General features: G+C 45.4%; 1 protein-coding gene across 3 annotated transcripts in view; it reads right to left on the minus strand.

Annotated features, from left to right (window-relative positions):
- Window positions 1-26,667, minus strand: part of FAM227A (family with sequence similarity 227 member A) — a 44,666-nt gene that overhangs the window by 2,781 nt on the left and 15,218 nt on the right. For all 3 annotated transcript variants that reach the window (XM_077829840.1, XM_077829832.1, XM_077829848.1), the window contains 8 exons: window positions 22,877-23,029; window positions 22,455-22,556; window positions 12,183-12,287; window positions 10,234-10,357; window positions 8,266-8,373; window positions 7,320-7,399; window positions 3,239-3,341; window positions 2,730-2,854 (listed from right to left, as the gene is read on the minus strand). In XM_077829840.1, the coding sequence (XP_077685966.1) occupies window positions 2,730-2,854; window positions 3,239-3,341; window positions 7,320-7,399; window positions 8,266-8,373; window positions 10,234-10,357; window positions 12,183-12,287; window positions 22,455-22,556; window positions 22,877-23,029 (900 nt within the window). The remainder of the gene's footprint in view (window positions 1-2,729; window positions 2,855-3,238; window positions 3,342-7,319; window positions 7,400-8,265; window positions 8,374-10,233; window positions 10,358-12,182; window positions 12,288-22,454; window positions 22,557-22,876; window positions 23,030-26,667) is intronic.

Raw genomic sequence — 26,667 nt, forward strand, 5'->3', positions numbered from 1 at the left:
CAGCAGGATCCAAGTGTGGAGGGGCTTATTGTGGGAGGATCCAGGTGTGGGGTGAGAGGTTTCTGTGTGGGGCAATCTGGGTGTGGGCAGCTCAGTGGGAGATCTGGATGCACAGGGCTCATTGGGGGTTCCGGGTGCAGGGCAATGGGACTCTGGAAGGGATCCATGTGAAGGTGGTTGGGGCTCGGGGGGGAGGGGTCTGGGAGTGGGGCTTGATGGGGTGGGGATCCAGGTGCAGCTGGTTGGGGATCAGTGGGTTGGGGGTCTGGATGTGGGGGGCTCATCAGAGGGGTCCAGGTGTAGAAGGGTAGGGCTTCTCAGAGTGAGGAGTCGATGGGCCTGCTTAATGGGGGAGCCCCAGCTGCTGCTGAGGGGAAAATGCATGCCAGGCTCCCACTTCCCCCCACAGTTCCCCATTCCCTTTTCTTCTCCATCCCCCTCCCCTCACTCCCACGTTCACCTCCCCCTGCCCTATACCACCCCCTTCCTTCTCCACTGTCTCTTCCCCTCACCCCCCTCCCTCATTTTTCCCACCCCCTATGACATTATTGACATGAACTGTGACCGTATAGATCATTGTTGCTACCAAGCTTGTATAGTTGCACCAAATCTTGTACAAAAAAGGTCAAGTAAGGTGTCTATGAAAAGGTTGTAATTTGCTGGTTATGATTATGCTGTCTGTATGTGTGTATCATTTTTGTATGTGAAGTTATGAATATGGGCTATGTACTTGTATTAAATATTATGGGCACTACTGGGAGGTGGTTCTAATTGAACATTTCACTATATAAGTACATTCTGATTCCCAGCCATCACAGTGCTACTGCAGCAATAGCAAACTGGCTGTGACGGGTTGCTGTGTTAGGAATGGAAGAACTGTAAATCCAACCATCTGTTGTTAGACTGGGTGTGAGAAAGATTAAAAGCATCAAAGGGAAAGTGGTAAGGGAAGCTGGTTGTGGGAGAATCCACAACCACTGACTTCAGTATTATCTTGACCTGAACAAGAAAATGAAAATAAACCCAGAGTGCTATAGTAGAGAAGTTGTGCTCTAAAATAATTCAAATGTGTTGGGAATGTATTTAAGCTCTGTAATAGTACATGCTCCCAGGGGAGGGAGTTGAAGGAGGGAATAAGGGCTTCCCATACAGTCTTCTGTGGCAGAAGACTGAGGACTTTAATGAGGGACTTACACAGGCTGTAGAGGGAGGGTATGTGGATGTGCACTGGGAAAGCAAGTATTTGTCTGTATTAGCTAGGGCAAATCCACCATGACAACCACAGAATCATAGAAATATAGGGCTGCACGTGACCTCAAGAAGTCATCAAGCCCAGCCCTCTACACTGAGGCAGGACCAAGTAAACCTAGACCAGTGCTAAAGGTGTTTGTCCAGCCTGTTCTTAAAAATCTCCAGTGATGGAGATTCTGTAACCTCCCTTTGAAACCTGTTCCAGACCTTAACTATCCTTCTAGTTAGAAAGCTTTTCCTAATATCAAAACTAAATCTCCCTTGCTGCAGATTAAGCCTGTTACTTCATGTTCTTCCTTCAGTGGACATGGGGAACAAATGGTCACCGGCCTTTTTGTAACAGCCCTTGACATATTGGAAGACTGTTATCGGGTCCCTCCTCAGTCTCCTTTTCTCAAGACTAAACATGCCCAGTAATTTTTTTTAACCTTTCCCCCAGGTCAGGTTTTCTAAACCTGTTATGATTTTTGTTGCTCTCCTCTGGACTCTGTCCAACTGTCCACATCTTTCCTAAAGCATGGTGCCCAGAAATGGACACAGTACTCCTGTTGAGGCCTCACTAATGCTGAGTAGCGTGAGACCATTAACTCTCGTGTCTTATATACAACACTCCTGTTAATACACCTGGGAATATTAGCCTTTTTTGCAACTGCATCAGATTGCTGACTCATATTCAATTTGTGATCCACTATGATCCCCAAATCCTTTTCAGCAGTACTGCCGCCTAGCCGATTAATCCCCATTTTATGGATGGGATTTTGATTTTTCCTTCCTAAGTGTAGTACTTGTTTTTATTGAATTTCACCTTGTTGATTTCAGACCAGTTCTCCAATTTGTCAAGGACATTTTGAATTGTAATCCTGTCCTCCAAAATATTTGCAACTTCACCCATCTTGGTGTCATCTGCAAATTTTATAAGCATACTCTTCACTTCATTATCCAAGTCATTCATGAAAATATTAAATAGTACCAGATCCAGGACTGACCCCTGTGTGACCCCACTAGATGCCTCCTCCCATTTTCCACTGAATGCATCCGATGAAGTGAGCTGTAGCTCACAATAGCTTACCTCAAATAAATTGGTTAGTCTCTAAGGTGCCACTAGTACTCCTTTTCTTTTTGCGAATACAGACTAACACGGCTGCTACTCTGAAATCCTCCCACTTTGACAGTGAACCACTGATAACTACTCTTTGAGTAAAATCTGTCAACCAGTTGCGCACCCACCTTGCAGTAATTTCATCAGGATCGTATTTCCCTAGTTTGCTTATGAGACTGTCAAGTGGAACTGTGTCAAAAGCTGTACTAAAATCAAGTACATGGGGCAGCTGGTGAGGATTCCTTTCTGGAGTTCCGAGGATATTTTGGTGTTAACAGCATGGGACAGGCACCAGTAGATGTGTGCCATACCAGAGGAGAGGAAACGCTTACTCAGTCTGTCACAATTTCTCCCATCCCGTCTCGACGCACAGCATTACCTCTCTATGGAGTGGGGCGATCTTTAGCCGCCTTGTTTCAAATGTGTGTTGGGGCTGCTTCCAAGCACTTTTCAGGTCATCCTTTCCAGGCTGCAAATCATGTGGCATGGTATGAGGGTTGATGCCTGTGGCAAGAAAGAAACATCAGCTGTAAGATATCTCCTCACCATTCAGTTGTTATCATACTTCTCTTAAATCAATATAGTAGAGGAATAAAGATGTGACTGATTCAGTAGAAGTAGTAGGAGGCAGTGATACACACATGCACACCATAAATCCATCCCAAAAGAAGCAATGGCACTAATTCAACCACAGAAAGAAAGCTCACACACATACAAGCAGCTCTGATATATTCTGATCAGTAGAAATCAGTGGGGTGAACAAACCCACTCCTACTTGTCATATGGGGAACACACACCTATTACATTGCAAGGGGAGCATGTAACAGCTAGTCCTTAGAAAGTCTGAATAAATCAAAGAAGGTTTCACCTTTCTTCCCAACCCTTTACCTTTAAAGGACATAGATGCATGTACAACTTCCTTGGAGCCGAGGTCCAGGCTTGTTTGATCAGGTTGGTGCTTGTTGACAGTTTGGCCCAAAGACATGCGTTTCTGGGACCAAGAAAGAAGGAAAGGAAGGAAAAAAGTTTAATGGACTCATACATCATGTTGATGGGATTAGTGCTTTAATAGTCTCTATCCCCCTGAAAAATGTTGTTTGCCCCCCCCCCACTGATACATAACTGCCTTTGAGGAGAAATACTGTCTCTATCAGCAACGCTACATAGTAGGGTCATACGAAAGGAAATAAAAAATAACCTCTTAAATTGAAACTACAGGAGAAATTTTAGGTTGGTAGAATGTAACTATGTGGGTTGGTAGATAGTTAAGACAGCTGCTGAATTCTCTGTGTAATGAAAAGTGACTGATGGGAACACTTCCTAAAATGCTCCAGCCTTCTGAAGCCATCTGGCTCTGGCTGCAGAATGTCTGGAAATGGCTTCCTTCAAAGGCTGTCAATTCAAGTTTGCTCAAGAGCAACAAACTAGCATTCTTTCCCAGCTTCCATCCTGCTGGCCCGGAGGTCTACAGCATACATCTAGAGGTGACTGGGTTTTGTAACTTACTGAATCTCTAGAAATCCCTTCACCTCATAGCTCCTCCATGAATCATGATATCCCTTTGCCACCCTCCAGCAACAGAGCAGTATGGGTGAGGGAAATACTTTTTCTCCAGAGGCAAGACCTAGGCTGGGCTGTGACCAATAGGTCCTGCTTGGGCTAGACAAATTCAGATTGACAATAAGGCATAAATTTTTAACAGTGAGAGTAATTAACCACTGGAACAATTTACCAAGAGCCGTGGCGGATTCTCCGTCACTGGCCATTTTTAAATCAAGGTTGGACATTTTTCTTAAAAGATCTGCTCTCGGAATTATTTGGGGGAAGTTCTGTGGCCTGTGTTACACAAGAAGTCAGACTAGATCTGTGAATATGCAATCCACTTGGATAAAATGGATATCATGATGTACACAAAGCTTCTTCCAGCTCACACATTGATCCAAAGAACAATAAAGGTGATCTGGGGACTGGAAGGACTGCTTTACTTATATTAAAAGAACAAAATACAATCGGCTATATTCAGCTTGATCTAGGGAGATGGAGGGGGTTTGATATAACTGTCTACAAACATTTGAAAGCAGACACTCTCAATAAAAAAATATAGAGATGAGCAAGACCCAGCCCCCATGTACATGTTTTATAGAAGGGAATAAAAGCCTTTGTTGGGGGTGGGGGAGGAAGGGAAGTGTATTCTTCCCTAAGGAAATGTTTGGTTAGTATATCCCATATGGTGGATTTCAAAGACAAAAATCTGTTTTTCTCCTAATTGTGTTTATTTTTCTAACACCATTTACTAAGGAACAGGCAGACTTCAATACTGATCATCCATTCCCTCCTCCCTCTTTCCCCAACACACATCCTTTACAATACAGTAAAGGTCAGCTGGAACCTAATTTACTCCCACTGTACATGAGCAAAATATGCTGCTCCAATCATGTCACTCCCCACTTTGAAGCTCTTCACAATCACTGACTTCTATATCAAGTTCAGTTTTCTTAACCTTTCATTCAAGACTTCTGCAAAATTCAGCCCCTGCCCACATCTCACTTAATACCGGCCTCCCACTGCCTGTGCTCTTTCCATGCCATGCTTTTCAATACCTCTTTTGTACTTTTTTCTCCACTCTTATCTTCATCTTCTATGAAATATCCGCACCCCTAAGAGATATAGTTAAACCGATGTAACCCCCAGTGTAGACAGTGCTAGGTCAAATTAAGAATTATTCTGTCAACCTAGCTACCGCTTCTTGGGCAGATGGATTAACTACAGTGACAGGAGAACCCCTCCCACCAGTGTAAGTAGTGTCAATGCTGCAGCACTACAGCAGCACAGCATTTCAAGTGTAGACAAGACCTTATACACAGAACACCTTCCCTGCTTCTTGTGCACCAAATGACCACCTTTTCCTCCCTCCTAAAACGCTGCTATTCTGCAAAGCTCATCTGTGTTAATATGCGCAGGAAATCAGTGTTAACCTTAGGCTGGAAATTAGAAGGTTTCTAACTCTCAGAGGACTGAGGATATGGAACAGCCTCCCGATAACAAGCGTGGGTGCAAAAAATCTAACTAATTTTAAAATGGAGCTTGGCAAGTTTATGAATGGGATTATATGACAGGAGTGCCACAGTAACAGAAGACTGGACTCGATGACCCAGGATGTCTCTTCCAGTCTTATGTCCTGTATTCCTTAATCTATCAAAGAAAGAAATGTATTTATAAGCAACAAAAAGATACCTACTCTGATATCTAATCTAAGATAACTGTTTTATCTATAGCATTTCTCAGATACTGGTCACCTTTTATCTAAGTACAGACATTACTGCTTTTACATCAGTCCATCATCTGGTCACTTGGCCCAAGATTTTCAAAAACAGGAGCCTTACCTTAGACTCAAAAAGAAGGAGCGAGAGTTTCAAAATCGGAGCACTTAACAGTTCCCATTAATACCAAAGGACATGCTAGGTGTGCAGCACTTTTGAAATCTGACTATTTATTTAGGTACTTAAATATGGATTTAGGAGACTAGCTATAGGCTCTTAATTTTGAAAATCTTGATCCTTGTGTTTTATGAACTTGATCTTGCACTTTCTTTGCATGTAGAATTATCATATGTTCTAACTTAGAAGATAAGGCCTTGTACAAAACAGAGGAAGACACGCCATAAAGACACGCATAAAGACACGCATGCTGACACGCCATAAAATCCATAAATAATAAGTTACTGTTGCTAGCTGGTTAAACTTGGAACACAAGCAATGTGCTAGATTATTAGTGAATTAACAAATAAATAGTGAGAAGTGATTGTACGTTTATCCATAAAAATAATTCACGCTGCTTCATCTCCCTTTTTGTGTAACAAAATTAAATCTGCAGACACACTGACTTCGGTCTCTTTCTACTTTTGAGATGAGTACAACCATATCACTTGGGTCAGTGCCTACCATTGTGGCTATTTAAAACATTTTAAAAACACTTTTAAGCACCAAGAAAAGTTATTTGCTGCACTGCAGCAATGCAAAAACAATATCTATCTTATCATTTAATCAGACACTCAAATTCAGAGTTATAGATGGAGTGCTCACATTTCACTTGCACTACATCTTTTCATTGAAGAGCTCCCTTGCTGTTTCAATATGAGTTTCTAATCATGGTACACTTTCACCAGTAATACAGTAGAACCTCAATTTTATGAACACTAGTCTTATGAACAATCAGTTATATGAACCGTTTTTTCTGAAAGGAAAAGAAATCATTTAAACAAAAGTGATGTCAGTAAAGAATAAGTTAACATCCCTTCGTGTTCCAATTCCTTCAGTGCATTGGAAATTGCTTTGCAGTAGTTTGAAGAAGAGGAAAGGAATGCGGTACACCATACTGCAACTTATTCACCATACCTACTGTAATTTTGAGATATTCAATTTTATGAACTCCTCAATCCCCAAATATTTTCGTAAAATAGGAATTCTACTGTATTCAGATTTTGTGAATCTTAGTAATATTCAAGCACTTGAAACAGGCGTCTAAACCAAACATGTCCCCCCTGCCTCTCTGACTTCTTTGTTTCTTGGGAAGATTCTTCCTTGGCTCAGGGAATAAGACTATGGGTAATGATTATCAAGGTCTAAGGTTAGCTAGTAAAGGATTCCCTCTGAGTGTAAATCCAAAGATAGCAGAGGAATTGTACAAAGTGTTTACAAAAAACATAACTCAGAGTAATGGGACGAAGATGAGCAAAGATAAAAAAATAGATGGCTGTTAGGAAACCTTTCCAAATGGTGAGGGGAAAGTCCCTTCTCCCAAGTCATTTAACAGCCAATTGGACAAAAGAAGAGGGAACAAATCTGCACTAGCAGGAGAAAGGGGAAAGGTGAAGAGATGTGAAATGGATCATTTCAGTCTCAAATGTCTCTGTTTCTATGACATCCTCCCTTGCCTTGTTGCATGTCTTCATGAACAAGATGCTCTTTACCTTGTATGGTTGAATGGATGGCTGAGGAGTCTTTTCTGGGTTGCCAGAAGCCTTTGAGGAAGCAAAGGGGACAGAGGATTCTGGGAAAAAACAGTGATACATATTGCTCATCATTTTAAAATCTGTGACCTAGGACCAAGCCCTGCTCGAGAGAACACTCTCTACAAAACTCTGTTTACTTGCGACTCAATGCAGTCACTGAATGAGACCTTGATTCTGTCCCTGTATTTACAGTCTGTATTTGGTAAGGTCCTTTGTGTTCCTTATCGAATGATGAATATTTTCCTCCATCCCTATTAAATGCACCACCCTTGTTGCAATCACACATGTCATGACCTCGGATGGGATCCCCTTTGGGATCTGTCAAAACCACTTCTAAGCTGGCCAGAGTGGGTACTGATGAGTAATATAATGTGCTCCCTGCTTCCCTCCAGCACTTGCATCCCTCGCTGACCCAGAGAGGAATGAGAACCTAGGACAGGGAACGAAGCCAGGTCTCCCCCACGGCAGTGCAGAGTATTACTCCTATAGAACCAAGCCTGGTCCCTGCAGCTCTCCCGTTGCCTGATGAAATAGAGAATAAGAGACAAACAGAGAATTGAATGCAAATCTGCATGCTGGCAAAGAGCACTTATCCCTGCTTAGGACAGGTCATCGCCAATCATTCAAAAGTTCTTTAGCCAGGATGCTCTGTTTGCAAATGAGTATTTATCAGTTCTCTCTGACAAAAGGGCAGCTCACGAATACATGATTCAGATACAATATATCAGCATGAAGCCAGGCATCTGACTCATGCTATGCCATTTTTCTAGCTCCACAGCACAGCTGTTTGTTGGTCCTGCACAGACAAGGCATCTTGTATGGAACGGTGGATGCCTGGTTTGGACACCAACCCCCTGTTTAGCTCAGCAGAAACATGGGGTGAAGCTATCGTCAGTGCTCTTACCTGTCCTCTGCTTTCCCTTTGTTGACAGCAAGTCTTCCCTCCTAAATCTCTCTGGTTCCAGGTGGGAGTAGTCCCAGCTACTGTAGCTCTCTGGGACAGGCAGTGTCCCTAAGGGGGAAGGTAAATGAGAAATAGTGAGAGAGACTGGAAATGAAGAAGAGAGAAACAGCAAAAGAAGTAGTAACAGAAAGAGAGAATACAGTTTGGCACTTTTCATCTTCAGAGTTGCAACTAACATTAACTAAACCTCACAGTGCCCCAGAAGATGCTCTATCATCCACATTATACGGATGGAGATGCCAAGGCAGAAAACTGGTAATTGACCAAGACATCAGAGGAAATCTGCCCCGGGACTGGACATAGAATTCAGGAGTTGCTTGCTCCCAATCCTATGTTCATACTATGATTAAGACTAATATTAAAATTATTATTTCACTTGAGAGGAGAATATAAGAGACGAATCAAAGTAACAGAAAGAGAGAGTGATAATGAAGGTGAGAATGAGACAGAGAGCAGAATGAAGAGACATATAGAAGTGGGATAAACTGAGGAAGAAGGGGGTGGTAAGAGCAAAGTGAAAACCCAGTTTGCAGGGAGTATTCATTGCTTCAGAGGCTGAAAATGTCCGCTGGACTTTTATCTCCTGTCTATCAAAGAGGCATGAACTCCAGGAAGAAAACATCCCACCCAGAACGCCTGACTCCCAGGAATTGATTTTATGTTTGCTGCAAGGTGAGCAAGATGATGGACAAAGGATGACCAGGAATTTCTCCAAGAGATCAGGAAATTGTGTGCCAGGGTCCCATATTTAGAGCTGGGTGAAATTTTTTAGATTAACAGTTTATTCACCAAAAAATGAAGTTTTGGTCAACCTGAAACTATTCATGAATTTGACTCAGTTTTGACAGAGAAAAACTTTTTCCAGGCCAGCAACTAGGAGATATGGATTCAAATCCCTCCTCTGAATCAGGCAGAGAGAAGATATGAATCCACATCTCATACCTCCCAAGAAGGGCTTTAATTACCAGGTTATAGAGTTTTTGTCACCAGGGCCACACAGAGATTTTGGGGGATCCAGGGCAAAATCCAAAACCACACTCTTCCAAAACAATTACCACTAAGGGGAAGCCCCGGCGGGAGAGCGGGAGGTCTGAAGAGCGAGCTCACCCCACAGTGACGGCTCCTGTCCCAATGGGCTGGGCCCAGCTCCCCACTCTGGGCATGGTGACATGGCGCACAGGATCACAGTACCATTCTGCCTGACCACTTTTCCCTCATGATAGAGGGGCTGCCAGACCAAACCTGAGTGGCACTGTGACCCCACAGACCAGGCTACAACCCAACGCAGTTTAAGAGCCCTCAAATGGGGGCCTGGAGCAAATTGTCATCCCCCATACCCTCCAGGCAGCCCTGGTCCTCATTCACTCTCTCTTTGGCCCAGTGAATATTTAAGTATTTATAGAAAGTGAAACTGCTTCCACAGGAGACTGAGAGCAACACAGTTTAAACCAGCCTGGTGGTTACAATGCTTACCTGGGAGAGGGGAAATCTGAGTTCAAGTCCCTGCTCCAGAGTGGGGATTCAAACCTGGGTCTCCCATATTCCAGGCAAACACCCTAATCACTGGGCTAAAAATTTTGGACATGGACACGCAGTTTGCTAGTCTGACAAAGACTTTTCACATTTGCTGACAACTTCTGAACATTTTCAGAACTGAACAGAGCATTTTTTCTGATTCTTTTGGTCTGCTCTCTGAACCAAAAAGTCAATTATTCACTCAGTTCTATCCTTATGTTCCTCTCTATTCTTTTTGTTCCTTAGTACCACAGGATGGAAGGGGGGCTAGAGACATTTTTATTAAGGCCAGGGAAGGAAGGCAATTTGAAAGGCTGGAAAGTATTCTCCTCCATTTGGCTGAATATGACCTGCACGTATTGCCTTTTAAGCGGGAAGAAAAGACCCTCTCACCTGCCATCCACTCTGACAGCACATTGCAGAGCTGGGACTTGAACTCGTGTGTATTGAACCAGGATCTTGGAAAACTGGAGCAGAAGCAGGTGTACAAAGTTTGGCTCAGCAATGAAGGGAAAACCTAAGGGTAAAGCAAAGAAAAATCAGAACTCTATCAATCTAGACAGGTTAGATGAGAGACTGGGACAGACTGTTCCTTCTTAGAGCTTAAAAGGAGCTGTATTCCTTCCTCCTATATACAGGGACTATCCAAAATTCCAGTCCACACAGATTCAGTCATAAAGGAATATCCTCCATTTTAATATAAACAGTCATTTAGCCAGCATTGTAATTTTGTTTCTTGTGCCATTTCTCCTGTTTTTTTACATTAGAAACATCAAGAATGTTAAGTCTGATTTGTTGGAAGACTTCTTAGTGTACGTGGACCTCTCATACCTTAACTGAGGGGATGAGGGGGATGCTGAATCCTAAACAAAGCCATCCTGTCTCCCAAGTATTTGTTCAACACCGGCATTACACAGGTGTTCAGACACACAAACCAAAACCTAAGTTTCAAACAGTTTGAATAAAAATCTCTTCCCTTCAAAGTTGCTCAGCTTTCAGTCCCTTGTGATGTCACTAGTTTTCCAGTCATTATAGAGTCTTCTAGGGGGAGAAAGGAATTTCTAAATCTAAGAAACAAGCAGAAAAATGTTTGCATAGTTGGAAGCAAAGGAGGAGACAAACCCCCCTTTTTTTTAAAATTTGGTCATGTTTACCAAAAGGAAGCAAGAGGCCACAGAATCAGATAGGCCTTCAGTGTGGAAATACAAGATCCCTGGAATAAGGATAAAAAACTGAAGTGAGAGGAAGAAAGAGAGCCAGACAACAAAGTCAAGGGAAAATGAAGAAAGGAAACTGTGGCAGTAAATAAATAACTCAAGTAGAGAGGGCAGAAAGAATTGGATGGAGTGCATCTCAGTGGAGGCAAAGGAGCAGGGTGGGGGAGAAGTAAACCTATCCCCTCAAAAACAAAAACCACCACAGCACTAACATGTCATTTGCTGCCATCACATACTTCACTCTGCTTGTGTGTTCTACCCCTTCCTCCCATCCTGAGTCTGTCTTGTCTGTTTATATTATAAATTCTTCAGATCAGGTACCATCTATTAGTCTATGTTTGTACAGCACCTCACACAATGGGGCCCCATTCTTGGTTGTCCCTTAGGCACTACTGTAATAAATATGATTAATAAATAATTATTAATAATTAATAATAAAGTGTGAGAAGTAGATACCAATGCTTCAACTTACTGAGTGGGGAGAATTGGAGAAGAAAAGGCAATCACAGATGCTGAGTCAGATGGAGAATTAGTTTTCAATGAGACAAGGAGATGGAAGGAGTCCGAAATAAAAATGTTGGGGATCAGGGTTAGTTTCTTGAAGATGAACCAGAAATTACAGAAGAAACAGAAGGGAACAAGGAATTCAGAGGATGAGTAAGGATGAAGGAGAAGAGCCTGTGGGATGGGGTGAAGGCATGAGGATGAACAAGAGGAGGGTATGAAGAATGAACCTTGATGGGGAGAGACAGAGCAGCTCCTCAGATCTCATTATCCCTACCCATGATTTTAGGTTATTAAAAGATATTCACAAGACAAGAGCATGAACCATATTGGCCATCATGGAGCATTCCAAACTGTGGCGATATTAGACAAGATAGTCTGATATTCAACAAGAGTTAAAGGCCAATTGATCACTGCACATTCCAAGCCCTGGAAGAATTAATTAGTAAATGCCCGTGCAGCATTCTAAAAATATAAAGTGTTATATATGGGGTAACTGTTGTTAGTGTCAGATTATCCCTGTGGCCAGAGATAAAGGGGCGGATAGTGGTGGATATTCCCAGGTCATTTCACTGCTTAAGTGTAAACTCTATTGCTTTTTCTAAACCTTTTTACACTCACTTTAATAAGAGCATTCTGGTAGTGGAACTTGTGACAGTCAAACAGGAGGGTGGCATAATTCTTTGCAATGCGATCAAACAGTCGTCCCTGAATCTCTCTATTTGGCTACCAAGAAAGAAAGAAAGGAATGAATCATCAGAGAGGCATTCCCCTCCCCATCAAACCACAGCAACATGGAGATCCTCAAGCCTGTCTGAAGGTTTATGTTCTACTATGACATGAGCAGAACGGATTCATTTAAATCACCAATTTTAATAATGATTTAAATCAGCAAGCAGGAAACGTTGATTTAAATAATCTATTTTAATCTTGTTATCTATTTGTACTCGTTAGCTATTTTCCCAAATAAAGTTTGAGTCTCAGTGGTTGGTAACCATTAAAACATGTTGATTTGTAACTAAATAGAGCCTTTACACTAAATTTGGTACATCTGACCTCCTTTATAAAGCATTTTGAGATCTACTAGTAAAAGCACTATATAAGAGCTAAGTATTATTTTAATTATTTTATTTTGCTAACCAGGATGATACACTATACAGGAACTCTTCACTTAAAGTCGTCCCGGTTAACATTGTTTCATTGCTGATCAATTAGGGAACATGCTCTTTTAAAGTTGTGCAATGCTCCCTTCAAACATGGTTTGGCAGCCCCCTGCTTTGTCCACTGCTTGCAGGAAGAGCAGCCCGTTGGAGCTAGCTGCTAGGAGCTTGGAACTAGGGTGGACCATAGCAGCCCCCATAGCAGCTCCCCTAAGTTCCCTGTGCAGCAGCTGCCCAGCAGGCTATCAATTCGGCAATTCAGCTGTCCCTCTGCCACTGCCATGTGCTGCTCCTGCCCTCTCCCTTGAAGCTGCTCCCTGAGCCTCTTGGGGAGGGGGTAGGGTGGGGTGTGGCTAATGTCAGGGTGTCTCCCTCCCCCCTGCTCCTGCACCCCGCTTACCCCATCTTCCATAGAGCGGAGGCAGCAGCTGAGGTGGGTCTCAGCTTGCTGATCTAATTAACAAGGCAGTGTACTTGAGACAGGGATCAGCATACTTAAAGGGGAAATGCACATCTCTCTCACACACACACACACACACACACAGGGTGTGTGTCTCTGTCTGTTATGCTATCTCCCCTCCCTTCATTCCTTCTGCCTTGTAGCGCGTGAGGCTACATTAACAACGAGTTTAACCCTTGAGGGCTTGTTCATCATTTTGCAGTAAGGCATTCCCTGGGAAATATCCCACCCTCTGACTTCACCACCTCAACCAAGCTTCACAATCATCATTGCTGTGTACCAGTATTAAATTGTTTGTTTAAAACTTATACTCTGTGTGTGTATATATATAATATAATATAGTCTTTTGTCTGGTGAAAAAAATTTCCCTGGAACCTAACCCCCCCATTTACATTAATTCTTATGGGGAAATTGGATTAGCTTAACATCATTTCGCTTAAAATCGCATTTTTCAGGAACATAACTACAACATTAATTGAGGAGTTCCTGTATTTATGGACATTTATTTAAGCAATTATATAGCTTAACATACATTTAGTTTAAAATGGCAAATGATGCGTTTTGTATTTACACCTGATGATTAATTTTTTGCTCATGATTTGTGTCAAGGAACATTTGAATGAAAATTGGAATTCAATTAAAACTGCACAAAACATAATTTAAAAATTTTTATTAGTTAAATAAAACTATGTTTAATGTCCTGGATACATAGGGGAAAAGCATAAATTTATCAAAACATATTTTGCATTTAAAACTAGCTGATTTATTAAAATATTATCTGTAGTTATGAATTTTGAACTGATAGTTTCTGGTCATCAACTTCCAATCAGTTTCTCAACTCTGAATGAGCTAATCATTGAACTGAACTTGTTGAATAAAATGAAATGAAGAAGAGGCAGTCAAAAGCTGGTTTAGAACTTCAACTTTGGTTCTAGGTGTTTAGTCAGTTCAATGGTTGGACTTTCTTTAAAACTTCAGCAGCAAAGATGTACTGCTTGAATATTACTTTTTAAATTTAATAGATTACACTAAGTGTAGGTGTTAACGTAGAGTGTAATAAAGGACAGTTACCTTTTCCGTAACTGGTGTTCTTTGAGATGTCTTGCTCATGTCCATTCCATATTAGGTGTGTGTGCTCGCCACATGCACCGGTGCTGGAAGTTTTTCCCTTAACAGTATCCATAGGGGACTGGCTCTGGTGCCCTCTGGAGGCTCCCCTACCCTCCCTACATGGCACTGCCAGCTCTCCCCACCTTCAGTTCCTTCTTGCCGGAAACTCCAACAATGGGGAAGGAGGGCAGGTTGTGGAATGGACGTGAGCAGCACATCTCGAAGAACACCAGTTACAGAAAAGGTAACTGTCTTTTCTTCTTCGAGTGCTTGCTCATGACTACAAAGCAGTACCTCTGGAGGTTGGTAGGAGTTCACGGACGTGTAGATTGCAACACAGCTCTGCCAAACCCAGCATCGTCCCTGACCTGCTGAGTGATGGCATAATGAGCGGTAAACATGTGAACAGAGGACCACATTGCAGCTCTGCAGATGTCCTGGATAGGGATATGCACCAGGAAGGCTGCCGAAGACGCCTGAGCTCTGACAATCGGCGACGGTAGAACCCCTGCTAGGTTATAACAGTTCCTTATGCATGAGGTGATCCTATTGGAAATCCTCTGCGAGGATACCAGATGACCCTTCATCCCATCCACTGTAGCGATGAAGAGCTGAGTTGATTTACGGAAAGGCTTGGTACGTTCTAAGTAAAAAGCCAGGCCCTTCGGACATTCAGCAAGTGAAGATGCCTCTCTTCGCTGGTCTTGTGCGGTTTGGGACAGAACACTGGGAGGAAGATGTCCTGGTTCATATGGAAGGTAGACACCACCTTTGGTAGGAAGGCTGGATGGGGTTGCAGCTGAACCTTGTCTTTGCAGAAGACCCTGTATGGCGGATCTGAGGTCAAGTCTTTAATTTCAGAGACTTGACTTGATGATGTCACCACCACCAGGAACGCAACCTTCCATGACAGGTGGGAAAGGGAGAAGGAACCCAGCAGCTCAAAGGGCGGGCTGGTGGGCCTAGAGAAGACTAAGTTAAGATCCCACTGCGAGACAGGAGTCCATACCTGAGGAAAGAGTCTCTCGAGCCCTCTCAAGAATCTGTCCGCCATGTCATGGGAAAATACTGTCTATCCTTGGATCGGCAGGTGAAAAGCAGAGATGGCCGCGAGATGCACTCAACACGGCAGCTACTCTGAAACCTGTCTAATGGAAGTGTGTGCCAGGCCCTGGTTCCTCAAATGAAGCAGGTAGTCCAGGACAGCCTGTATGGAAGAATGCGAAGGAGAGATGCCACACTCGGACGCCCAGCAGGAAAACCTCATCCACTTGGCCAGGTAAGTCAGTCAAGTTGAGGGCTTCGTACTTCCCAGGAGGACCTGCTGGACCTCCTCCGAACAGGTCCGCTCTTCCGGGTTCAGGCACTGAACATCCACACCGAGAGGTGGAGGGACGCAAGGTTGGGGTGTAAGAGCTGACTGTGGTCCTGTGACAGCAGGTCTGGTCTGTTGGGTAGGGGCCAGGTAGGGGCCGTTGATAGGTTAATGTATGTGCGAAACCAGTGCGATCGTGATAACCTGCACCATGTCTCTCTTGATCTTTGCCAGGACCTTGGCGAGGAGTTGGATCGGAGGAAATGTGTACATCAGACCCTCTGACCGTGGCAGGAGGAAGGCATCATAGAGGGAGTCCCTGCCAAGAGCAAAACCAATGACAGTTTATGTTTTGCCTGGTGGCGAACAGGTCCACTTGGGGAGTTCCCCACCTCTGGAGGACCATGTAGGCTACGTCGCAGTGGAGCGACCACTTGTGGTGAGGGGAGAAGGCCCTGCTGAGGTGATCTGCTAGCATGCTCTTGATGCCAGGGAGGTGACAAGCCTCCAGGTGGATCCCAGGATCGATGCAGAAGTTCCAGAGACGGAGTGCCTCTTGGCAGAAAGCCAATAAGCGTGCTCCCCCTTGCCTGTTGATGTAGAACATTGAGACTGTGTTGTCCATCAGGACTCTCACCACGTTGCCCGACAGGTGAGGTAAGAAGATGCTGCATGCCAATCGGACCGCTCTGAGTTCTTTGACGTTTATGTGGAGTGCCATTCTCCATCAGGGACCACATACTCGGGTCTGGAGATCTCCGAGGTGCACACCCGAGCCAAGGTCCGAGGCGTCTGACACCAACTCAAAGGAGTGAGGGGAGCTGTAGAATGGAACTCCCTCTAGGGCCTTCTCACGATCGGTCCACCATCACAGCAAGGTGAGTACTGCCAGGGGGATGGTCACTATCTTTTTCAAGTGATCCCTGGACTGGGAATAGGCCATCATCAGCCACTGCTCCAGAAGCTGCATACGGAGCATGGCATGGTGGACAACGTACGTGCAAGCTGCCATGTGGCCCAGCAGATGCAGGCAGACCCTGGCTGTAGTCAGGGGGAACATGGACACCTCTGCGATAAGGTCTGTCAAGGCCCAAAACCATTCTAGTGGCAGGGACGCTCTTGCGCAGGTGGAGTCGAGCACCACCCCCATGAATTCTACCCTTTGCACTGAAACTAACGTGAACTTTTTATTATTCACCAGTAGGTTCAGGGAGCGGCATGTGTCTTGCAGCACCGCAACATCCCTTTGGATCTGAGACCTAGAGCTGCCTTTGACAAGCCAGTCATCGTGGTAAGGGTAGAGCTTTATACCCTGGTGCCTGAGGTAAGCCACCGCCACCATCAACATACACTTGGTAAACACCCTCGGTACTGTCACCAGGCCAAATGGGAGGACCGTAAATTGGTAGTGGCGAGGTCCCACCATGAAACAGAAAATGTCTGTGCCCTTGCAAGATCGCTATATGGAAGTATTCGTCCTTTAGGTCAAGGGCATCATACCAGTCTCCCAGATCCAGGGAGGGGATGATAGAGACCAGGGAAACTATGTGGAACTTCAGTTTCTTTAGGTACTTGTTGAGATCTCGCAGGTCCAGAATGGGACGTAGACTGCCCTTGGCCTTTGGGATTAAAAAGAATCAGGAATAAAAACCCCCGTTCCTGTACTCTAGAGGAACTTCCTCCATTGCCCCCATCTGCAGCAACCCTGGACCTCCTGTGCGAGGAGAGTCTCACGAGATGGGTCCCTGAAGAGGGATGGGGAAGGGGAGTGGGGGGGGAGGGGAGAAAGAAACTGAAGGGTATCTCCCTGCGCCACTTTGTTCAGGACCCAGCGGTCTGAGGTTATCATGGTCCATGCAGGGAGGAAAAAGGAAAGGCGGTTGGAAAAAAACGGGGAAGATGGTCTGGGGAATAGTCTGGTACGTTGCCCTCGGGCACACCCTCAAAACGGTCACTTGGCCCCTTGCTTATTCTGCGTGGAGCCCGACTGAGCAGGAGGTGGAAGAGGGTGGCTCGGGTGGCACTTGTAGCCCTTGGCCTTCTTATGAGGCAGGTCCTACCGAGGCTGCCTCCCTTGTCCCTCAGGCTGTTTCGGTTTGAACTGCTTATGTGCTGGGTCTGGGATGTACAGCCCCAGTGTTTTCAGGGTGGTACGGGAATCCTTTAAACCATGCAGCTTGGTATCAGTCTGTTCTGCAAATAGGGCCTGGCCATTGAAGGGAAGGTCCTGCATCGACTGCTGAGTTTGGTGGACAAGCCAGAGAGGAGCAGTCAGGAAGCTCGCCGCATAGAGATGGCGGAAGCTATGGTGCGGGCTGCAGAATCCGCTGCGTCAGAAGCCGCCTGGAGGTCCGTTCTGGCCACCGTTGTGCCCTCTGCGAGTATCACCCGAAATTCCTTCCTGGACCATTCGGGGAGTGAATACTTGAACTTGCCCATGACCTGCTATGTTCTAATCATAGCAGCCAAGAAAGTCCTGGTGATTGGCCACTCTCAATTACAGGCTGGAAGATTAATACATCTTATGCCCAAAAAGATCCAGCCTCTTTGAGTCTTTATTTTTGGGGGTAGCCCCGGGTTGGCCTTGCCTCTGTCTGTGGTTAACCACCTCAACCACAAGGAAATTGGGGGCCAGGTGGGAATTGGGGGCCAGGATTCATGCCCTTTTGTTGGTACAAAGTACTTGCACGTGGCCCTTTCAGAAATGGGGGCAAGGAGGAGGGAGTCTGCCACAGGGCAGTGGTAATCTTTGATACCCCCTCATGAAGGGGTAGAGCTACCCTGGCAGGAGCTGAGGAGCATAGGACATCAAACAAGGAGTCTGAAGTTTCTTCCAACTCCTTGGCCTGGAGCCCAAGGTTAGATGCAACCCTCTTCAATAGTTTCTGGTGTGCCTTAGTATCATCCTGAGGAACTGGGTGAGGAGGCTCTGTGATACCCTCGTCTGGCAATGATATGGGTGATGCTGGTACCGCAGGAACCTCCATGTCCATTGATGGTCCAGCAGGCTGCTCCCCTGGGTTCTCCTGGACCTGTGGGGTCCTTCTCCCCGAAGTCTCGGGCACTGTAGGGGGTCAGGATGCCAAGGTCACTAGCCTGTCTGAGGCTCCTGACACCAAGCATGCAACCTGGGAAGGCTGGGTGAACCCCAAGAGGTTCCATGGATACCATGGTGCCAGCCACTCTGCCTGGGGCCCTGGGATAGGTTTGGATGCTGAAGATGTAGGCAGCACCCCAGGCAGTCCCGCAGTTAGGGAGCCCAGCTCGGTGCTGGAGCTGTAGCCGGAGCAGTCGCTACCTGGTGACCAGGATCGGGCAGAGCAGCAGCTCTTATCTGACCGGTGCTGGTCGCTGCACCTGGAGGCAGACCTGTTTGAACGGGACAAATGTCTTGGTCTGGGCCTTGGGGACCAACAGCATTTGGCAAATCGGTGTCAGAAACCTGGCAATCTATGCCTTACACTACCCAACTGGTACCAGGATGTTTAGTAGGACCAGGAGCTATCACACACCGGTTGCTGGGAAGAAGTCCCCGAACGTGGCGATCTCAGTCTCGGAGATTGATGATGGCGGTCTGGTGACTTCAACCCCTTGATTGGTCCCGGGATCTGTACCGAGCTTTTGGTGACGTGAGGGGTCAGTCTCGGTGCTCCTGCCACGGGGCACACACCTCAGTGGGTCTGTGCCAGACTACCGGCGAGATACGCCTTGAATCCCACTGTCTGTGTCCAAGGTCCGAGGACCGAAGAGGGCTTCGCTAAGCCTGCCTATCTGAGGTGTGACAGCTTCAGGCGGGCGAGTAGTGGCGGGACATCCCATGTGATGGGGAATGGTGCCGCTGAGGCAGGGACACATGCGGAGGTCCCAAGGCGGGTTTACCCTGAGACCTGAGTACCACTGGAGCCGGTGTGGGTGGCACTGGAAGCATCAGGATCTCCTGAACTGCCTGCAGAGCCTCAGGAGTCGATGGCGCTTGGAGCTGGTGGAGGCCTGTACCACTATTTGGAGTCGCAGGCAAAGCATGGGATGGGCTGCACCGTTTGGCTTGAGCTGGGGCCTGACTTCCCAAAGGGGGTGTTGAGCTGCTCGGCACAGGTCTTGGCTCACCCCCAGCCCTCTCTTTTCCCTTGCAGGAAGTAGGGGATCTTCCCCTCCCTGTCTTGTTTGGCTTCTTGGCTGGAGCTGCAGTGGGTGGGGACCGGGACCGACTCATGGACGGTGTGAGCGGAGAACTGTGCACCGATGCTGTGGTGCTCGGTGCCGAGTCAGACTGTTGCTCTGGTGCTAGAGTGAGTGCTGACTCACTCCATCAGGAGCGCCTTTAAGCGATTGTCCCTGTCCTTTTTCATCCTGGGTTTGAAGGACTTACAAAGATGACACTTGTCGCTTATGTGCCCTCACCCAAGCACCGTAAGCAGCTACTATGTGGATCGCTGATGGGCATGGGCCATCTGCAATGATCACAGGGCTTAAAGCCTGGGGACTGGGGCATGCCCCATCCCCCGGCTGAGTCCCGTTCGGGACTAACGAAGAGTTCGAGAACTACTGCTAAGGGTAACTAATTCAACTACTAAATATATACACCTATATTACAGGTTTTCAAAGTTCACAAGAACAGAGAACGAAACAATGTTAGCAGAAGCAGCAGATGTTCCAGCACAGTCACTGGCAGCAAGAAGGAATCGAGGGTTGGGGGAGCTGGCGGCGCCCTTTACACTGTGCCATGCGGGCGCCACTCCAGAGAGCACCAGAGCTGGTCCCCTAAGGATGCTGAGGGAAAAACTTCCAGCCCTGGTGCATGTGGTGCGTGCACACACCTAATGGAATGGACATGAGCAAGCACTCAAAGAACTTCTAATTTTTTTCTTGTGTTGCCCACACACAATATATATAGTTTTTTTCTCTCTCTTTTTATATATATATATATATATACACACACACACACACCAAATTTAATTTTAAATAGGTTTATATTTAAAAAGAAAACACCCCCTGTCAAGGTTCCTTCCCCACTCTGAACGCTAGGGTACAGATGTGGGGACCTGCATGAAAAACCTCCTAAGCTTATCTTTACCAGCTTAGGTCAAAACTTCCCCAAGGTACAAAATATTCCCCCCGTTGTCCTTGGACTGGCCGCTACCACCACCAAACTAATACTGGTTACTGGGGAAGAGCTGTTTGGACGCGTCCTTCCCCCCAAAATACTTCCCAAAACCTTGCACCCCACTTCCTGGACAAGGTTTGGTAAAAAGCCTCACCAATTTGCCTAGGTGACTACAGACCCAGACCCTTGGATCTTAAGAACAATGAACAATCCTCCCAACACTTGCACCCCCCCTTTCCTGGGAAATGTTGGATAAAAAGCCTCACCAATTTGCATAGGTGACCAGAGACCTAAACCCTTGGATCTGAGAACAATGAAAAAAGCATTCAGTTTTCTTACAAAAAGACTTTTAATAGAAATAGAAGTAAATAGAAGTAAAGAAATCACCTCTGTAAAATCAGGATGGTAGATACCTTACAGGGTAATTAGATTCAAAACATAGAGAATCCCTCTAGGCAAAAACTTAAGTTACAAAAAAGATACACAGACAGAAATAGTTATTCTATTCAGCACAATTCTTTTCTCAGCCATTTAAAGAAATCATAATCTAACACGTACCTAGCTAGATTACTTACTAAAAGTTCTAAGACTCCATTCCTGGTCTATCCCCGGCAGAAACAGCATATAGACAGACAGAGACCCTTTGTTTCTCTCCCTCCTCCCAGCTTTTGAAAGTATCTTGTCTCCTCATTGGTCATTTTGGTCAGGTGCCAGCGAGGTTACCTTTAGCTTCTTAACCCTTTACAGGTGAGAGGAGCTTTCCCCTGGCCAGGAGGGATTTCAAAGGGGTTTACCCTTCCCTTTATATTTATATATATGACACCCCCAGATTTTCATTTTAATCACCGATTTTTATTCTGGACATCAGATCACACAAGAAGTGTCTTTTTGGTGAGAAAATTCATCTGACATGGAGAGTTTTACTAAACAAAATAAATATTCTTGCTGTAGTTTTTAAACTTTTCCTCATTTAGCCCAACAGTGAATTTAAGGAATTGCAAGCAACAACAATGAATATAAATACAGTAGACCAAAGTCTGCTCTCAGTTACACTACCAGCATATATCTGGAATAACTCCATTGACTCTACTGAAATTGAGAGAATCAGAGCATAACTAAGAGCATAATAATTTGGCCCAGTATGTGTGAAAACAGCTAAGGTACAGGAACATCCCACGAGGAGCGCTGGAGGGAAGGTGGCTTTAAGACAGCTTTGTACCCTCCTCATTCTGAGCTTTTCAGGAGCCAAAAAAGCCCTGGGGGCTGCTCTAATTTATAGCAACTGTTCTGATGCTACCAAGGGTCAGATCTACAACCTGAAGCTGCTCCAGAATCGCCATTGTGCGCTGCATGAAAACCTCATTCCCAGCCCTGCTGGTAGTACACCCTTACACCAGTGTTTCCAAGGGATCCTACATAGGGCATCTGCCTTATACAGTGCTTGTCCCAGGCAAATTCCTCCCTGGTTAGTTAAGGGATTTGTACAAACCCTAAATGCTACTACAGTGGGAGGGAGAATACCTCCTCTAGTCTGTATTGCATTGTAGGGCCTGGCTGGAGCAGGTATTTGCTCCCTACAAGGGACAGATGGAGCAGGATTGGACCACAATGCACAATTTTGACCTTTTGTTTTCAATATTATTTTAAGACACTTATTAAACTTTCCCTCTGTCAGAGACTCTATACCCAGTGGAACCATGTGAAATACATCAATATCCAGCCCTTGTCCTAGTCTCTTCCTTACCTGATATAAGTGGAGAAAAAACCACCAGAAGCTGTCCAACAGGATAGCATGGGAGACTGGAGCTGTGAGAAACTTCTGCAGCATTTTTGAAGGAAAAGGTGTCTGGCAAAGAAATGAAACTTTGCAACATCATGCAGCACAGACAGATGAAGATACACTCACAAGGCAAATCACTCTCTGATCTTTACACATCCTTTCTCCTGTTCTCAACTCTACCATTAATCCATCCTTAAGAACCTCCAAATTTCTCATTCACAGAGCCTTACAAGCAGCATGCCATTTCTGGGAAACAAATGCACACATTCTCACAGCACTCACACACATATTCACATACATGTGCATGGCAATCATGCATATCCACTCATATGTAGGTACACGCACGCAAGCACACATTTGCTGCTCTTTGTAAGTATGTAGAGTACCTTCCCACTTGCTGACTTTCTCTGGGCACACACCACCTTCTCTATGACATCAGTCAGCTCCGTCCCATTAGGCAGCGGTGTTGGCTCATGCATGTTGTACCCTGGGTATTGATACAGTTCCACCAGCTTGTTCTTTTCTGATGTATTCTGAGGCTAGGGTGACAAAGAGGGAGGAAAGACCCAATACAAAACACATATACTTATGACAAGTGCCTGCAAATCCCCCAGCCTCTGGTGCTTTATGTCTCAAGAGCAGGAACTAGCTATTTCAAGACTTGATTTATCTGTGGTTCTGAACCTCTTGGTTGTGAGACTTCAATGGGGAGTTTGTGAGGTGGGGGTTGGTCACCAGCCCATTCCTTGTCCCTATTTAAATGGATTTGTTCAGGCACTTATAATTGGTCCAGATACCAGGAGTGCCCTATAAGGGTTTTTGAGCATTTCCCATTGGAGTCTATGGGAGTTTTGCCATTGACTTCAACAGCAGCAGGATCAGACCCTAAGTGTTGTGCTGATCTTCATGGTGGCTACTCCGAAGTATCACACAAAAGATTTTGAGGTTTCACTCCTGGAGGACTGGTTGCAAATGGCTGAATCATGGTATGAGAGGCTGAAAATCACTGGTCTACTGAAGCTGACGCCCAGCAGAAGATGGAACTCAGGGAAAGGAATGAGAAGAGCATGCTGCAGTCTTTATACTAGTTGCTGTTCTTTTCCCTGTGTGACTTCCCTTATCCTCTGCAAACTCCAGGGAGAAGGAAATCATGATTTCCGTTTGCATAGAGCCCACTACTGTGACTGTGACATGGTCTGTGACTAGTCATCCATTGCTAGAAAAAGATCCAGAGTAAGATGCCAGAAACCACTAGTGGCATGAGTGTAGCAGCTACACAAGAAACTGAAAGGTTGAGATTATTTAGCTTGAAGAGGAGAAGTTAGAGGGGACTTGATTGATGAGTCGAAAATGATGAGCAGCCTAGGCCTGGTCTACACTACAAAGCTAGGTTGATGTAAGTTGCCTCCCATTGACCCATTTATGAATGAGTCCACACTCAAATTTGTCTCCTGCCAACGTAAGTGTCCCATTACAGGTGTCACAGTAACATCCCCTCCCTGAATGGCACTGAGCCATGGTCAACACAGCGAGAGTGTAGACACTGCATGACCTGTGTTGACCATAACAGTCCTCCAGCAGGTCTTCACAATGCTTGACAGCGAGTACTCTGCTCACAATTGTAAACTCCACTGCCTAGGGGTCACAGAGAACGGAAGCTACCAATCCCGCCTTTAAAACCTCTGTATTTTTGAAATGCCATTCCTGATTGCCCAGCTTGGTGAGCTCACCTAGCAGCTCTCCCTTGTTGTGTACAGCTGCCTTACTGACCATACTGGTCACATGCTCTCTAGACACACTCCTGCCTGGAGTAGACGGGAGACAGTGGATCTCCTGGGCCTCTGGGGAGAAGAGACTGTGCAGGCACAGCTATGGACCAGTCACATAAACATGGACATCTACAAAAAGACTGCACTGGGGATGCAGGCAAAAGGGTACAAAAGGAATCAGCAGCAATAGCACATGAAAGCAAAGGAACTGCGGCAGGCACTATGAAAGGCCAGGGAGGCCAACAGATGATCTGGTGCCAAGCCACAGACCTGCTCGTTTTACAACTAGCTGCGTTCCATACTTGGTGGAGACTCCAACAGCATCCTTCAGACCACTATGGATTCCTTGGTGGAGCCTGAGAGATCCCTGCTGTGAATAGCAAGGAAGAGGAGGAGGGACATGTGGTGAGTGGGTTCTGCTATGCTGCAAGCCAGGATCTTTTAGAGACTCCACTGCAGTCTAGACATTCCTGCCAGCTGAGCACAGATAAGCCTGATCCAGGGTAAAGAACCTTAGACACATGTGTGAGTGCATTCTCCCTTAAAAAGAATATATGTGAAGATGACACCAGGGTCAACACCAGGTTAGCAGAACACAGGTTTCTGCTTTTCATCATTTTACTCCTACAAGATGAGCAGGAGAAGAGGTAAAGGTACAACAAAACTTAGAGGTAGAGCTGGTATCTGCTTTTCTTTCCCATCAGGTTGGGGGCAGGCTGTGTAGCAATTTGTTTATGTGCATAAGGATGTTCCTTGTATCCTCCTAAGGGATCGTGATGAAATTTTCATGGAGATGGTCTGCAGTCCTCTCCTGAAGGTTTCTAGGGGTGGCTGCTTGATTTCTTCTTCCATGGTAGGATGCTTTCCCACGACACTCCATGCCGACTTTGGCAGGTGCCATTGTAGTAAACAGGCTAGCAGCATATGGACCCAGGAGGCTTCAGGATCCCAGCAGCAGCTGTGCTCTCTGTGCCTTTGTTACCCTCAGGAGTGAGATATCAGCTAAAATCATCACCACCACCACCTGTGGCAAATAGTGCCAGTACTCAGTGCCATTGCCCTGTACTTGTATCCATGGAAATAGGGGCCGAAATTTTCCTGTTTTACACAACCAAACAATTCCCTCCTCCCTCACCCACACTCCCGGTGGGCCATACTCACCTTGCTGCAGCTGGAGAGTGGTGCTGTGGAGAGATGCTCCAAGGCTGAAGGGTCAATAAGCATGGCTGATTTTAAAACTTTTATGGGAGAAGGAAGGGAGTTCTGAAATTAAATATTTTACTTTCTGTTGTGACTGTAAATACAATCTTTTATCTGCAGTTGCTGCCGTTACAGCCCTGAAAAGTGCCCCCTCCATACCCACGGGACACCAATCCCTGATGAGGAGGAGGAAGAGGCGGACTACAGAGGACACGTTCAGTGAGATCCTGCAAACCAGTGCTGCATCAGACTATGAAAAGAAAGCATGGAAAGTGCATATGGCAGACAGCTTGGAGAAGGAAAGAGTGGACAGGAGAAATGCCCAGGAGTCCTATCAGGGAAAGAAGAGGGAGATGCACCTGGACATAATGGGGCTTCTCAGGCAGGGAACACAAATGCTGCAGACTTTTGTTGACCTACAAGTCAGTCACATGCTTACCTCCTTTTGCAGTCAATGGACAACTCCATTTGAGCAGTTCCCTATAACCCCCAACATTCCATGCGGCAACATGGGCTGCATCCCTACCACTACAACTCCACGGTAGGGGACAGTAAAAAACACAGCTTCACATACACTGACCTGTGAGAGCCACGACTACTGTATGTTTGGCAAAAATAGACACAAATGTTTTCTAGCATTCTAATTATAAAGGTCTGTTCTGTTAATTTATTGAATAAGTTTACACTCTGTGGGTTTTTAATTGCTCATTATTCTTTGCACTGTTTTGGTTACACAATTACGTTTTAATTTTTTGGTAATAAATTCATCTTTATTATTTCATAGCATATCCAGCAGAATGCCTAGCACTACCAAAAGCACGCATTAATTGTAATTGGACATAATCACAGAACTCATACGTTCAGTGCAAAACACATTGTAATAATGATAAATGTATAGTAAGCACCACATAATTTGTAGGTTCATTAAAAGACCGTGTGATATTCATAAATGTACACCAAGCACTGCACAACTCCTAACAACCTCCAAAACGTCAGGGCCAGATACAGCATTATCCAGCATGACACATTATTGGGGCTGACAGTTAAAGTGCTCTTTCAAAGCCTCCCACAACCCCATAGCTCTGCACTGAGCTCTCATCCACTCAGTTCCCTGAGAACTCTTTTTTACTCCAGTCTCGTTACTCAGGTTCCTTTATTTGGCATTCAACAAAGTTAAGCTGAGTTGATCAGACTCAAGCATAGTGGGA

The sequence above is a fragment of the Eretmochelys imbricata genome, chromosome 1 (assembly GCF_965152235.1).
Source record: "Eretmochelys imbricata isolate rEreImb1 chromosome 1, rEreImb1.hap1, whole genome shotgun sequence".
Classification (NCBI taxonomy): domain Eukaryota; kingdom Metazoa; phylum Chordata; order Testudines; family Cheloniidae; genus Eretmochelys; species Eretmochelys imbricata.